Source organism: Monodelphis domestica, chromosome 8, assembly GCF_027887165.1.
Source record: "Monodelphis domestica isolate mMonDom1 chromosome 8, mMonDom1.pri, whole genome shotgun sequence".
In the NCBI taxonomy this organism is placed as follows: domain Eukaryota; kingdom Metazoa; phylum Chordata; class Mammalia; order Didelphimorphia; family Didelphidae; genus Monodelphis; species Monodelphis domestica.
The window spans coordinates 76513875-76530972 of record NC_077234.1 but is presented as its reverse complement, the minus strand read 5'-3'; the positions used below and the strand labels follow the sequence as shown (position 1 = coordinate 76530972).

Here is a 17098-nt window from a genome sequence, read left to right as displayed (position 1 = left end):
GCATAAGAGTGTACATTCAAAATAAATGTTCAATCAACCTTCAGTTCAATCAATAGCACCCCATGGTTCATTCTGGATCTTCCTGTAGTGTAAGGGTTTAGGTATCTTTTGGCAAACAGTTCATTCTCTGGATTCAGGAGTTAGCAAGCTTCTTCTCTGAAGATCTATCTCGAACAAAATTTAAATCTTGGATTTTATGAAATCATAATTCTTGCTCCTCTCATTGAGTGCTGGATCTGGTTTGGACTTTTCTGTCAGCCTTCATCCTTGGAGCTTAGCAAGGCACTCAGAAAAGTCTGTGGGAGAGGGATGTTGGAGCTTGAGCTTCCCTGCACCCAGAAGATTTGATGAGATTAAGCCCAACTGAGTTGAACTTGTAGTTCTGGGTGTGCCCTGAAACCAAAACCTCAGGAAGGGGAGGGGTGCAATATGGAATGTCTCTGTTGTTGCAACTAGGTTGCCTCCTCTGTGCTTCTCCTTGGGTTGCCTCCCAGCTGCCCATGTTCAGAACCCTAAGCCTGGCACAGCTTTGCCTACAAAGTACTCCCTCCAGACTAGCACTCTTGCCTGCCCAGAAATTCTGGCCACTGCTGGAGGCTCAGTACTGTGGATGGGGAGGGACCTTCTTTCTTCCTCCCCTTAAACTCAAATTTTCTTGAATTCAGGCTTTTGGGGGGGTGCCTTTTAAGTTGAGTCCAGCAGAAGGGTTCCTTAGCTCTGTCCTGTTGTTAAGATTTGGTTTCAGTCCCCTAGGAGCTTTTGGTTTTTAATTGGTGAGGAAGGGTTTTTCAGAGGTCTGAACTTTTGCTGCCTCTACGCCGCCATATTGACTCTGCCTCTATAGTCAGTTTTTATGGGTAGGTGATCGTGGTTGAAGGCCCAATTCTCTTGCCTTTCTGAATATAATATTCCAAACCTTGCAGTCCTTTAGTGTGGAAGTTGTTAGATCTTGTGTGGTCCTGATTGGTGCTCCTTGATATCTGAATTGTCTCTTTTTGGCTTGTTGTAAAAATATTTCCTTAGCTTGGAACCTCTTAAATTTGGCAATTGCATTCCTGGGGGTTTTCTTTTGAGGATTAAGTGTAGAGGGTGTTCTATTAACTCTTTCAATTTCTATTTTCCCCTCTTGTTCAATAACATCAGGACAGTTTTCTTGGATAATTTCTTGTAGTATGATGTCAAGGTTTCTCTTTATTTCTGGGTTTTCTGGTAGACCAATGATTCTCAAATTGCTTCTTCTAGACTTGTTTTCTTGGTCAGTCATCTTCTCAATGAGATATTTCATGTTTCCTTCTATTTCATCAATCTTTTGATTTTGCTTTATTAATTCTTGCTGTTTTGCAAGATCATTGGTTTCTAATTGCCCAATTCTGTTCAATAAAGAATGATTTTCCTCTATAATCTTTTGATTATCCTTTTCGGTTTGGTCTATCCTGCTTTTCCTGGTTTCCAGCTCTTTAATTTTGGTCTCTAATTTATCAATTACTTTGATTTCTGGGCTTCTTTCTCCAATTTGTGTTCCAGTCTTTTAAGTGGTTATTTTCTTTTTGAACTATTTCCCTCTTTTCTTGCCAGTATTCTTCCATCTTTTTGATAAACTCCAATTTAAATTCTTCAAGAGCTTGTGTTAAATTTCCATATTTTTGCAAGGTTTGGATGCATTTATTTGTATGTCCTCTTCTGCTATTTCCTCTGTAGTCTGGATTTTTCCTCCATAAAAATTATCCAGGGTCAGTGCCTTCTTCTTGTTTTTTCTTGGTGTTGGGAAGTTGTTTTTCCTGGGTGTTTTTTTTTTTTTTTGCTATCACTATGGTAGTTTTTCCTTCTTTTTCCAGTCAGAAGTCTGAGTGAGGAGGGCAGGCTCTCTGTGTATGGAGCTAAGGAGTGAGGTTTTTGCCTGTGACCACCTTTTAAGTCTCTGGACCTTCTAATCTTTGCAGCCCTTCTCTGCACTGTCTCCTCACCTAAGGTCTGCACTCTTCCACCTGTCGGGATCTCAACTCTAGCTGCTCTCAGGGGTAGGTTTTTGGTGTTCTTAGTCAGCTGCCAAGGAACTAGAGATGCTGCTCACTCGCTCACTGATTCCAGTGCATGCTGGCTCTGAGTCTAGCACACTGTCTCCATAGGTGAGGTGGCGGAAGCTATTTCACCTCCTTATAGTGTGGAAATGCCCAAATCCCACCCACGTACCTTCAATGCTGTGCCCTACTGTGGAGTCCCTTTGTTCATATGAATTCAGGTTTTTTGGCTTTTTGAGGTAGTCTATATCTATAGGCGATGAGGAGAGGTAGATTCCTTTGTCTAAACTGCAACCATGTTTACCTGGAAGTCTCGAGAGTTATTTTTTGATTAATGTGATATCCATATGAAAAGTGAATGAAATAACATATTTAAATTATCCATAAACTCACAAGATTAATAAATAGTAGTCAATGTTTTCAGTGTTTGTTCTTTTAAAAAATATAACCTGCCATTTTAGAAGATGACAACTCTGATAGGAATTCACCAAAGAACCAGTCCCAAATGTTCATATTCTTGTGCTTGCTTCGGCAACATATATACCAAATGTTCATATTCTTGTTTGGATTTGCTTCTGGTTAAGGCAGTTGTCAGACTGAAATATTAGTAATCCAAGTTCAGTACATAATAAAAAAGAAGAGGTTCACTTTCATCTTAGGAACAAAGCTGAAATAGAAAAGCTTTTTCAACTTTTCCTAATTCATGAAACATTTATCTTTGAGTCAGGTTTTGTATAGTAGCACAAATTTGGCCTGTCAGCATTTCTATTATAACCTCCTATTTCCAAGGCTTTTCAAGTGAGCCTTAGAGATTCACTTTTGAATTAAAACTTGGCATTTAGGATTTGGTCTGGAAGCTACATTTTCCTTACCAATTAAATAAATAGTTTAGAGGTTCTTAATTTAGAAAAGAATTCAGTGTAGAAAGGTAATATTAATGCAGTTGTAAAGTGGAGATTTAAGACAAGTAAAAGACCAAAAGTATGTAAATTTAAAGTTCTCTAAAAATTTTAGCATTCATCTTTGCATATAAAGTTATATGTTACTTCTTCAGACTTTAATTCTCATAGATAATTAACAAGATAACTTACTGAGATATCTTTTCAAAAACCAATTATACATTTTAGGTGTTCATCTTTATTGTCTTTGGATCTCATTTATTTCTACTTCTGGGGATTTCAGAATTTGAAATTCTCAGCAAAACTATTTTGAAGTTTTAAGAAGACCAAGAACTAATGACGTTGGAGCAAGAATGAAATGGTGCCAGAAATGATTTGTCAGAGTTTTTGTAAAATTTACGTTTTGGAAGGAAATTTCATATTCTTTATCAACATAGTAATACCTTAGATTCAGATTACATGGAGAAAATTGTGTTTTAATCTTTTTCTTTTAAACCCTTATCTTCCATCTTAGAAACAATACTGTGTTTTGGTCCCAAGCCAGAAGAGTGGTAAAGGCTAGTAAATGAGGACTTTTCCAGGGTCACATAGATAAGAAGTTTCTACACAAGATTTGAACCCATCTGTCATCTGTCATCTGTAGACCTGACTCTCAATCCAAAGAGTCACATAACCACTCCCTGTAGTTTAAGTTTTAATGAAATCTGTGGCAAGAGCAATGAATAAGTAACATTAAATTAAATTAACTAATTTAATTTAACTTTTAAAAATGACATCTAATACGTGGTCTCTTCCATGACTAAGATTTCTCCAAATGATTTTTTTCAAATGATTTTGAATGACTTGCTATAAACTCTGGGATAGCAGTTCCTCTTTGTAGACATCATTTTATTTGTTCTTATAGATTTTATCTGATTAAGAATAAATAAATATAATGAAATAACTGTAAATAGAGTAAGCAGGTATAATGTACCCATTTTTCCTAGATTTACTCACCAAAATAGTATTTGAGTTATAGTGTGCCAGGATTTTCTGTCCAGCTTGTGAGTCAATGCTCCAAATAAGTGAAAGATTAACTTTGACTGGTAGTCCCAACACAAAGACCCCTAATTTCCATCCATGGTCAAATTTCTGACTCATTTTGGAATGTTTAAGGTCACCTTAACTGTTCCAATGACTGCTGGTTAAATTATGATGCATCTCTACAGTATCGTCTTATACCTGCACAAGGGAGGACAATAGCATCAAAATAATGAAACAGAGAATAGAATCTGTTTCACATTGGCAATGATATCACTAGTATATGGCTTTATATTTGATCAATAATGTGATAATTGGTGGTAAAAAAATTAGGATTATAGTTGGTCTTCTCTTTGATTTCTCTTTCTCATTAGAAATCATGCATCTCTAGTATTATTTTATTTGCTATATTTGAATCTATTGCATACAATGTCTTTGACACAGGTGATTTAATGTTATGCCATTTGTTGTTGTTATTCTCTTAGGGTTGTTGTGCTCAATCCCTCTATGGTCACATGCATTCCATAAATGATGCCACTTTCACAGCAAGGGTGAGTTCATTGCTACAATTGTATTAATTTTTTGATGAATTTTAAGTGATTTTTAACAAATCAAGTTCTAAGCCAATTACTTGATCTCATAGATGTTTGTTTACATGATATAATTGTACTGTAGATGTGGGCTGGGGGAGGGGACATGAGAAGAATAAATTATATATAAAGAAAGTACAGAATGGTTTATTATATATAACTAAAAAGGCAAAAGCTCTGTGTGAAATAGTGAATGCTGTGAATGACCAGAAGTTTGATGACAATTTGACCACAATTACAGTCAGTCAAACTACAGTCAGTACAAATACAGACAGTCATTTAATTTGAGAAAAAAAATCATAAAGCAATGGCGTGGTAGTCCTTCATTATATATGATAGTGTTTAATAATTTATTAAAAATTACAACCAACTAGAGACTCTAAAAGAGTAAGATGTGGAAAGAGACAAAGTTCAAGGTATGGTCACACACAAAAGTTAAAGGGTTGAAAAGGAGCAAGGCAAAAACTGAGAAATGTGAAGGACAACTTAATAATGACTCTCCACTACTTAAAATTGTCTTCTATAGGATCTAGTAATTAACTTTATTCACATATAGTGATGAAAGAACCAATGGGTATGGCCTTAAACTATGGCATAATTATATAAGTTAAATACACCTGGTATTAGATTCAGTGTGCCAGAGCGATTAAAGAACTGATGTATGAGTCAGAAAGATTGAGATTCAAGTGCCACCTTTGACATCAACTAATTCTGTGAGCTGGACAAGTCATTTAACTGGTTAGTGCCCTGAGTAATGTTTTGACTAAATGTTAAAGAACAGTTGGTGATCTATTCACCTTATTAGATCTTCCTACACTATTGCAGTCATATGCATGGATAGATGAGGCATGAAGGAAGAATCCTAGATTTGGATGGAAGCCCTTTATGGTATTTCACTTAGGGATCTCATCAACTCCTTTTTATTTAATACTATCTCTATGCTGATGACTATCAATTTATATATCCTATCCCAAACTCTCTGCTAATCTCCAATCTTACATCTCCAACTGCCTTTCAGATATATGGATGTCTAAACTGGATGTCTAGTAGACATCATTAACTCAATATGTCTCATTTGGAACTCATTAGCTATCTCCAAAACCCTTCTGCTTCCTACCTTCCCTATTATTGTAGAAGGCATCACCATCTCCCCACTCTCAAGTTTGTAACCTAGATGTCATCCTGGATGCATCACTAATTTTCACCCTCCTTTATCCAAAATACTGCCACAACTTCGCTAGTAATAGCAATGCAATGATCCAGGACAATCCAAGGGACTTATGAGAAATAATACTATCCATATCAAGAGAATGAACTGCGTAAGAGCAGAAATGCAGAAGAAAAGTATCATCACTTGTTTATATGGGTATATGATTTGAAGTTTTGGTTTCAAAAGATTGCTCTATTGCAAAAATGAATAGTATGAAAATAGGTATCAAGTGATAACATTTGTATAATCCATTGGAATTGCTTGTTAGCTCTGGGAGGATCAAGGGAAGAGGGGAGGGAGAGAAAATGAATCATGTAACCATGGAAAATATTTTTAAAATAAAAAATAAAACGTGAAAAATTTGTTGCCACACTTACTGACCACCATTGTCAAATCTCTTCTATATGCCCCACTTCTCTCATTGGATACTCTAGTGTAGGTCCTGGGTCTGCCTTCCTCAAGTCTCTCCCCCTTTTAATCCATCCTCCAACCATCAATGTCACTTTCCAAAGTACAAGTCTAGTCTTCTTACCTACCTGATCCACTCAAACTCCAGTGCCTCACTATTTCCTCAGTGATCAAATACAAGATGCTCTGTTTGATATTCAATATTGATTTTTCTTTATATGAATTGATATTCCTTAATAATCTATTACCCTCCTGCCTTTCTGGTCTTCTTACATATTTTTCCCCACTGTATTCTTAGATTCAGTGACATTGGCCTCCTAGCTGCTCCATGAATAAGACAATCCATCTCCCAGCTAGAATTTTCTCTGGCTTTTCCCATGTCTGTAATGCTTTCCCTCGGCTACTCTAACTACTGATCTCTTTGCAACTGATATCCTACTTTCTATATAAAGCCTTCTCTAAATCTTCTTACTTCTAGTGCCTTTGCTCTGTTAATTATTTCATCCTTATCAAAATGTAGGTATTTGTTTGTATTCTGTCTCCCTCATTAGACTGCAAACTCTTTGAAGGCAGAAACCTTTTTTATATACCTAGGAATTATCATAGCTCCTAATATTTACTAGGTGCTTTAATAAATATTGATTTATTGATTGACTCAATATTGAAGATCAGTTTCATTCTTTGTCATTTGTTAGTAAGAAGCCATTTAATCTCCTTTTGATCTCTTATTTTGATAATCTTTTGATAGCCTCATCTAAAAAAATGAATATAACACCTTTTTTCTACATACCTAACAAAAATGTTTGCAAGAGTCAGAAATGATAATATTATGTTTAAAGTGTTCTGTGACTCTAAAGTGATATAAATATAACCTATTACATGAGGATTCCCTGAAAAATGAAGGTTGCTTATCATTATACTTCTGATACTAACACTGGTTTTGATGTCTTTAAAGTAGACTTGACTAACCTGGGTGGTATGAATCTTCACTATAGAAAGAAGATAGGCTAAATTGCTTCTCAAGATCCTTTTAGGTCTCAAAACACATAATTTCTAGTTCACCATATTGAAGCAAATATAGGACACATTCCTAAAATGAAATCTTTATGCAAATATATTTATACACATATATTTGTATATATATATAGTTATATGGATATATATTTATGTGTGGGTATATGTATAGGTATTTATATATGCCTATTAATATATACATCCAAACATATGTGTATATTTAAATGCATATACATGTATACATATAAAGATTCCTATGAATGTGTGTATGTACATTGAAACATAATCATGACATATTTGTATATATAAATGATAAAATATATTAGAGAAATATGGCATTTTGATAAAGTATTTTTGCAATGAAGAAAATGTGAATTTTGTTGTGCAAAAACTGTTACCACATGGTGTTAATAGGAACAAAAATATGAGGAATGTTCCATCATCCAAAACAGGAAGTTTGCCTCTTTTCTGCAAAGGATAACACAAATAGGTCACCTCACTGACCCCACCCACCATTATATTTTTGAAGGATCCTTTATTCAGTTGAAAAAATGTGGAATTGATCAAGTCTTCACAGGATGTACCACTCCTATGTCCCCCTCAATTTTCCTACTACATGAAATTCAATTCCTTGGATTCAGATGAGCAGCTTTTCATGGCTAGTGTTTTTCCAGCTCTAAGTCAGAAATGGCTCTCTAACCTGAAACAAAATGCATTGTATTTAGTTATCCCACTTCAGGTTACATTCTCTCCTCTGACCTACTAGTCTTTATTGGTCCTCCTGAAAAGGATGAGAACTAATGGACATTGCAGCAAGTTTCCTGACTAATGGATTTGGGATAGGCAAGGCTACAGGTAGTTGCCATGAATTACGATTGATCAGCCTTTGGTACCTTAAAGCACCTGCACCAGCTCTATCACATAAGAGCTACTCCAGTGGGTTTGTGAGTATGTAGGAATTTGTTGCGATTGCTACAAGGTCAGAGAATCCCCACCCCCATAATACTAGGTACAATTAGAAGCTATTCTCAATTTTCACAGAAAGCAGATTAGAGTGATAAAATTAAGCCTTTTTCTGGGTCAAGGGAATATATAAACTAAACTCTTATTTTCTTGTAAAGTAAAAAAAAAAACAAAAAAAACCTTAGTTTTATATTCTTCTTCTCCAATTAGCTCAAAAGTCTCAAGTCTCCAAGCTGCTAGATTAGTTATGCCCAGCTTCAAAATAGCAATATAGTCGAAATGTTGTTACTGCTACACAGTTAATTCATCCTTGATTATAAAGGAGAAAAAAACATTTACTCAAAAGAAATTTTGATGACAATTGTTGAAATTCTATGAGTATTACTGATGGTGTCAGGGATGATAAGGGTGTATTAACAGATTTTTCTTAGAAAGGAATATTTCATTTAACTGATTCCTGTTGGATGATTAGAAGAAGAGTATTTTGTTATAGCTTAGTTCCACATAGTGAGAAAAAAATTGTTGTTCCTGGGATGGTAAGTAGTGATTTCGACATTATGTGCCACAATAAGACTACGGGATGCATGTTTACTCTAAGAATGTGTTATGTGGCTTTCTCTTTTACCTGCCTGAGTATAATTAGAAGAAAGCTGAAGAAAGAAAGAAGAGAGATTTCTTAAAATGGGCATGTTATTTGGGTTAGAAATATCACAGCTGGCAGAGAAACTTAATTTATCATTCTAAAGGAGTAAATTAATAAAGATGGAAACAAAGCAGATTTGATTTAATTAAGGAGAAGAGTACAATTATGGATGACATATTAATTGTACATGTGACAAAGAGTAGCAGATGAGTGTAAGGTGCAAATATCAGATGTTTGATCACCTGATTCGTTCATCTTCCAGTGAAGCCATACCCTAGACTCTCATTGACAATATCAAGTAACTACCAAGATAATGATAGTGTATTAAAACCACTGATGCTAAGAAGACATCCTTTCGATTAACTGAGTAGATTTGAACAGCTGAGCTCCCTTCTGCTTGAATAACTTTCTTACCAGTGGAGATGAGCAACTTCTGAAGGTGCTGGGAGTCTGTGCCTTGCCAGGTTCAATCAGGTGCCTCTAGGGAACACTGCAGTTTAACACAATCCATGTGAATACAAAATAGCAGACAGTGTGCAAATGCATTATTCAGTGCAGATGTGAGACACATAGATTTTAATTATTTAATATTAGCTTTGCTAATCATTTGATGCTTTCAGGGATATGTATAACAGTTATATTACTAGTGAAAATTTCATTTAGATATTTACCAAAAACACCATTTTAGAAAATGCCACAAGTTGAATTGTGTGAATAGAATATAAAATATTGCACCATTTACCTAGCACATTCTTAAATCACAAGGCAGATTTGCTTGGCCCCAAATATGTCATTGAATTTTTATAATTTGATTTATGTGCATAAGTAATTATTTGCTTTAGAGCATTAGATTATATGACTTCATTGTTATTGCTTTTCTTTGGGGAATTTCTTCTAATATTGTATATTTAATTTTTAACCCCTACCTTATATCTTAGAATCAACATTGCTTATTGGTTCCAACGGAGAAGAGCAGCAAGAGCTAGGCAATGTGGGCTATGTGATTTGGCCAGGGTCATGCAGCTAGGAAGTGAGATTACATTTGAACCCAGGACCCCATCTCCAGACCTGGCTCTCAATCAGTTGACTCACATAGTTGCCTCCAATGTTTTATGACCACATAACCACTAGTATTCTCTCTTTGAGTTAGCAACATACAGACAAATATCAGGTGCAATAAAAGACCTACTTCTAAAGGGTTTTTGAAGATGTGGGATCCTTGAAGCAGCAGAGCACATATTCAGAAAGACCATGCCGGGCTGGAAAGGCTTTGAGAAAAATCCCAGAGACAAACATTGTCTGCATTCTGTGGGTCACAGTGGTGAGGTTCAGAAGGTTGGCCATCAGCTAAATAATTTTTGAATAATGGAGATGAACCGATTAAAACAACAACAACAACAACAACAAAAGGCTTTGCAAGCCTCTTCACTTCTATGTCAACAGAGAAAAATTGGCACAAAGGGGACTAACAGCTGATAAGAAATACTCCGTTTTTAAATTTTCTTACCAACAATAATTGTTGGTATTCTTAACAAGCAATTTTTTTCCTATGGACAAATGAGTTTTTACTTTGGAAATGAATAATATATATGTGTGTGTGTGTGTGTCCATATTATACATGAAATCAGAGAACTTAAAGGAATTGCAGCTAAATGGAACGATAGATCCACCTGCTACCTCTGCCATCATTTTTTCAGTTCTTCCTTTGCCTCCTGTGAGTTCCAGTCACCTGACTATGGGTGTCAGAGAACTCCTATCTCTAGGCAGCCCTCTTTTCCCTCCCCAAATCCAGAATTGAGCAAATTGTGACATAGGGAGCTACAGTAGAAGGAGAAAATGACAGGGCAAATAGTAGTCCATGAGGTCAACTATGTTACTAGGTGCCACTTGAATGTAAATATTCTGGAAATCTGGATATATTGCAAGTACAGAATCATAGTTTTAATGGTCCTTCATGTATTGCTATAAAGAGATCTACAAAATGGGAAATGAAGCAGAAAGGGCACCAATGGCATAGACCTCTTTATTGAGGATGAAGCTAATTTATGCAACAAAGTAGCCAATCTGAAATGGTATAATTGAAAAGACTGGAATGTGATGGAGAGATTTATGTGCAGGGTTTTAAAGACTAAATGAAAGAATTTGTACTTATCCTAGAAAGCAATATGAAACCAGCGAAGTTGAATAGGGGAATCATATGATAAAATCTAAGTTTAAGAAAAACTACTTTGATAACAATGTAGAGATGGCTCTCCTGGTTTCCTTTAAGTCCCAGCTAAAATCCCCACTTCTATGGAAAGCCTTTTCCCAATCCCTCTCAATTCTAGTGTCTTTTCTTTGTTAATTATCTACCATTTGTCCTGTATATAGCTCGTTCATATATAATTAGTTGCATGATGTCTCCTAAATTAGCTTCTCTTTCTTTCCTTTTTCCCTTTCTTTGAAACCCCAAAGTAGTATGTAGCACGGTACCTGGCTGGCTCATAATAAATATTTAATAAATGTTTATTGACTGATTGTTTCACTAATTTGGGATAGTTAATGAGGGTCTGAGGATGGTAGCTGTGTGAGGAGAGAAAAGGGGTCAAATGTGAGAGATGGTATAAAAATAAAAATAGTAACATTTGGCAATTAAGTCTTCAGATGAAATGAGAGAGTAAGGACTACATTATAATGTCACAGTTAAGAACCTATGAAACTGAAAGTCTGGTGGTGTCTTTGACAGAAATATGGAAGTTTAGAAGAGGAGAAGATTTAGGATGAACAATAATGAGTTAAATTTTACATGTTTTACAACGTCTCTTAGACAGGTATCCTAACATGTTGATCACATATTTGGTATTGCAGGAATCAAAAAACAGGAGAGGGAATTGGACAGGATATATAGACTCATGGGATATATGAATAGGATATATAGAAAGAGACAGAGAGACAAAGAAACAGAGAGAGATAGAAAGACAGAGAGAGAGACAAAAAGAGATGAGAAAAGAGCCCAAGATAGAACCTTGGATGAAGCCCATAGCAGTGACACAGTAGTGAAACTCAAAGGAATTATTTAGATTATGTAGTCCAATAACTTAATTTTGCAAATAAGGAAACTGAGAACTATATGGGGAAGGTGTCCTTTTCCTGCATCACATAGCTATATTCATTCCTTTTTATAAGAAAAAGCACATAAAGAATTACAGGTCAAGAGGTACATCTAAGCCTTCTCATGTAGCAGAACCTCCTCATGCAAATGAGACAACAGATCTCAAGATGTTAAAATGTGCAAACAACATATCTCCTATAAGTCAGAGAGAAGTTTTTAATATCATTTCTCCAATAAGCCTTGTTCATTGTAAGCCTAAAACTGCAGCTCACCAAAGAAAAGAAAATTCTAGTATTGTATTACAATTCTGAGTAACACTATTTGGAAGTGTATCAAGTGTAAATTTTCCATTTTAAAAGTATAACTATAGCTAAATGTTGCAAAAGCAATTGGATGGAAAACTCAGTAGGTATAATCTCTCTTCTGCCATCAAAGTACATTTGTGAACTAGGAAGATATCCAACTTTTGTAGCTTGAAATTTTTTATTAGATCTAAGGTAGTTTACCTTGATCTTTCTGTCTGTATGTGAATATAAATACCTGTATTTAAATTAATTTTTCTTAAAAGATAGATGCCTTTCCACTTACATAGACTTACAAGGAAAAATTATTCTATCCTCATTTCATTAGAAGACCTTGAATTTCTGATTTTTTTTTGTTGTCCAATCTCAAAGAATATGTATCAGTCTCCAGGCATTTTATAGAAAGAAATGCAAATAGCATTCGGGTCAGTCATCCATTGATCCTGTGAAGGACAAATGATGTCAGGCAGTACTTGCAACAAAAAGAAATTTCAATTTTGTTTACCTCTTCAGCAATCCAGCTTGATGTCAGTTACCATTTAGCTGGGCCAATAATATTGATATTTAATGTCAGTTCTTATTCATTACTGAACCTAGATGATGCATAAGTTATAACTCTTAGGTGTGATGCAAACTGCAAAAAAAAAAAAAAATTACCCAGGATGACCAGAAAAAAAAAACCCAATAGGAATAGTCAATAATAGAAAAAATGGAGCATGCTATTTCTTTTGTTTATGCTATATTGGAGTATCACTTATTTTGCAAAGATTTAAAGTTTATTTTGCATTTCTCAAATGGCAGAGAATATCTGTTAGTTAGAATTGTAGGAAATGTTGCAATTTTACTTTTTCTGAACTAAGCCAATTATTTTGAACTTCATGCTGTAAAATGATAGATATAAAGAGATTTTTATATGCCTGAAAAATTACTCCAAAGTAAAAAGAGAAAATTACATTTATATAATGATTCATTGTTTTTCTACTGTTTTGAAATATATTTTCTTATTTGATCATCCCAGCAATGGTACATCAAAGACCACTTGACAACTAAGTGGTATGGTGGATAGAGCACTAGTCCTAAAGTCAAGAAAGATGAGAGTTTTAATCTAGTCACCTCTGTCTGCTTCAATTTTTTTAAAATTGTAAAAGAAAATACAACAGGTACTGATAGTTCACATATTTTATAAGAAAGCTGAGAAACAGGTACTATAAATAAGCTACATAATGTTTCTCAGACAATAAGTTGTGTCATACACATGTTGTGTGGTGAATTTTCATTCAACAAACATTTATTAAATGGCTATTATATGTCCAATGCCATAGGAAAATCAAAGAGAAAAAATGGTCCTTGATCTCAAGATGCTTACATTCTATTGACATGTTTGTGGGAACATCAACTACTACACCAGCTCAGAGATGTCACTGACTGCCATTATGTTTACAACAATTATGTTCAAAGCCAGACATAGTCCAACTCCTGTCCAGGCATTATGATTTTTCTTTTGCAGTCCACTTTTGTTTCTCATAATTTTCCTCCATGACCTGGGCATGATATTTTTCAGGGTACTTAATATTCCTTTATGCAGTGTTCTATCAAACATAGGCCATATATATAGATCTGGAGAAGAAAGGAACTTAAGATACCATCTAGAGCAAACCCCATTAGTTGGTTAGAATCTAATGTCTTTGGGGTTGCCATATTGGATCTGGGGCTATGAATGTGATGATTCCAGTGCTGAAACTCAGGTCTTTTTCTTAAAGGTGTTGTGCTTTTCCACTATGCTATATTGGAGGGAAGGAGAGATGTGGGGAGGAGGCGAGAGAGCGAGAGAGAGAGAGAGAAAGAGAGAGAGAGAGAGAGAGAGAGAGAGAGAGAGAGAGAGAGAGAGAGAGAGAGAGAGAGAGAGAAGAGAGAGAGAGAGAGAGAGAGAGAGAGAGAGAGAGAGAGAGAGAGAGAGAGAGAGAGAGAGGAAAGAAACTGGAGACAAAGAGAAAAAGACAAAAAGAAGAAAAGGAAAAGAGAAAAGAGATGAGTAGAGAAGAGGAATACTCTAGTACTAATATTATTAAGAATAAAATAATTATACAAGAAAAGTTCACTTAGTTATCAACAAACTGTCAAGTGTGTTCTCTTTTAAACTTTTTTCTCTTTTGAGACAAGAAGTTTTCTTTTTTATTATCAAATTTATTCATAAGTATCTCAGTCCCTCCTTCCCCTTCCTGCATTATAGAAGTCATTATCAGGTAAACAAATATGTATATATAGATTATGTATTTCATGTTTCCATTTCTCAATTCATTCTCAGGAGGTGACATTCACAAACTATTCTTCAAGTATTCAATCTGTTTAAAACCCTTACCTTCCATCTTGGAATCAGTATTGTATATTGGAAGAATGGTAAGGGCTAAGCAATGGAGTTATATGACTTGCCCAGGGTCACAGAGCTGGGAAGTGTCTGAGGCCAGATTTGAACACACATTATGTTCTCTTGATTCTATTCATTTTGTTGTTCATTTTCCTAGTTTATTCCAAGTTGTTGTTTTTTTAATTAGCCTCCTCAACATTTCTTATGGCCCTGTAGTATCCCATCACAATTATATACCACAATCAGTCTAGTCATTCCACAATTGATGGTCATCCTCTCAATTTCCAGTTTTTTTGCCACCACAAAGAAAGCTGACATGGTTGGCTCCATGAACGAAATGTAACACCATTTTCCAATCTCCAGTTTTCTCAGTAAATTATGTAACTGTGTAATTTACAAAAAAAAAAAAAGGTAACGGTGTAATAGATAAAGGGCGATGAGGGATCTATTCATTCTGTAACAGTTGTGTGACCCTGGGCATATAATTTAACCTTTTCAAACACCTCTCCCTTTGAAAATGCTAACTCAATAAATTACAAGGGAGTTGCAGATGTATATCTGTAGAGGAAGGCTGCATACTTGGAGATTGTTTATAATAAGAATAAAATGACAGGACAAAATAAATACTGCCAGCCCCAAAAATGCTTTTTAAAAATCAAGATAGCTCCACATCTATTTCCAAATAATTTTAAAATTGTTTACTCTCAACATTTCTATAATTTTTTCAAAGCATCATTTCTTACATAGTATTTTGTTGTTGAGATGTTTTTGTTATGTCTACCTCTTAGTGATGCCATTTGGGGTTTTCTTGGCAAAGATACTAGGGTGATTTTCTCATTCCTTCTCCAGCTCATTTTACAGAAGAGAAACTGTAGCAAACAAGGTGAAGTGACTTGGCCAAGATCAGACAGATAGTTGAGTGTCAGACCAGATAAAAACTCAAGAAGATGAATCTGACACTCACTCTATCCATTGTTCAATCTAGCTGCCCCGCTTATATAGGAAACTGAAAACATTTTAGACAAAGGCATTTTCAGGCTTTGATTTAGTTTGGTGTAATGAGATGCATACTAAGGTAGACACTATTCCACTCTTCTCTACCTCATGGAACATGCTCTGTTTAATAGAAAAAAAGTTCAGAAATATTGAGCAATTTGAACCCATGTGATATAAAAATAGCCAATTTATCCATTAAAAAATATTGTGATTCAGCTTTATAAATGCCCCCACAAGAGAGGCTTCACTCTGTTTCTCATTTCAAAGTCACCTTGATACTGGGGCATTGTGCAATTGTCCCCTTTAGAGGTGTGAGCGTGTTCTACTCTCAGCTCATCTTTAACAGATGACATATACCAGAGGAAGCCCCTCATTTCTGTATTAATAAAAGTAAATCTGGACCTATTAATTTATTGTGAGTGTTTTTTCTTAAATCCATAATCTGTATTTAAATTAGATTTTTTAAAATATTGCTGACTTCTTTTAGGCCACCAAAGCTTTCAGGGCATTAATGTCCATGAAACTTTTTTTGGGGGGGAGACTCTTTAAAAAAAACCACATAGTCTTTTAGACAATAAGATAAACTTATGTGAAGATATGTTTATATTGTAGTTAGCCCTTCAGTTGTGATCAGATGAGGAGCACAGCAAGCAAGGTAACCTAAGTTAACCTTGGTGATCATTTGAAAGAAGGGTGAATGAGATCTCTAATTATGTTCACAAAGAATCATCTAGAGCAGTTGTTCTCCAATGGTGGTCTGTAACCACTGCAGGTTGCTGAGACCCTTTTAGGGGGTTCATTAAATATAAACTATTTTATAATAATATTAAGTTTTATTTGCCTTTTTAAAATACTCTTTTCCAATCTATCATCTGATTGAGACTGGATTTTCTTCATATGTTTCACCAAAAAAGAATTCCAATAAATTGAATGAAGAAGCAGTTAGGAGAATCCAGTTGTCTTCTAATTAGCCAGACAGTAAGGAGATTCACAAAAATATTGTTTTTGCCAATTTGCCATTTTGCCATTGTTCTAACTAATGTTTTGCTTTTTGAAAATAATGATATTGTTTATGAAATTTTTGATAATGTTTATTGTTATTAATGAGTACATTTACAAATATTTTAAATTATCAGTTTTAATTTTAATATATTAAATATTGATAGGAAAAACTGATTTATAAACAAGTGTTCTTTGAGGTCCTCAATGATTTTTAAGAGTTTAAAAGATCCTAAGGCTAAATATTGTGAAAACAACTCACCCAAAATAGATGAAATACACATGACAACTGGTCAATGATTATTATACACTAGTTGGTTGATTGATTTAGGTGCACTAGGTAGCCACTGATGTTTTAAAATAGGCTAATATGTGTATATCTGTAGGTATAATATGTATATTATATCTATAGATATACACATATTATATTGGTGTGTATATATGTATATACATATATAATTTTATGTAAATATGTGTATATATGCATATATATTTCCCAAAAATATTCCCCAAAGATATCATTTAAAGATAAGCAGAGACCTTAGATTATGGCTTAATTATCATAGTTGTGTTTGTGACC

The 17098-nt window shown here is 34.7% G+C and overlaps 1 protein-coding gene across 3 annotated transcripts in view; it reads left to right on the top strand.

The window, feature by feature from the left end:
• SPAG16 (sperm associated antigen 16) overlaps window positions 1–17098 on the top strand; it is a 1430359-nt gene that overhangs the window by 1049643 nt on the left and 363618 nt on the right. For all 3 annotated transcript variants that reach the window (XM_007501789.3, XM_056807933.1, XM_016425102.2), the window contains one exon: window positions 4423–4488. In XM_007501789.3, the coding sequence (XP_007501851.1) occupies window positions 4423–4488 (66 nt within the window). The remainder of the gene's footprint in view (window positions 1–4422; window positions 4489–17098) is intronic.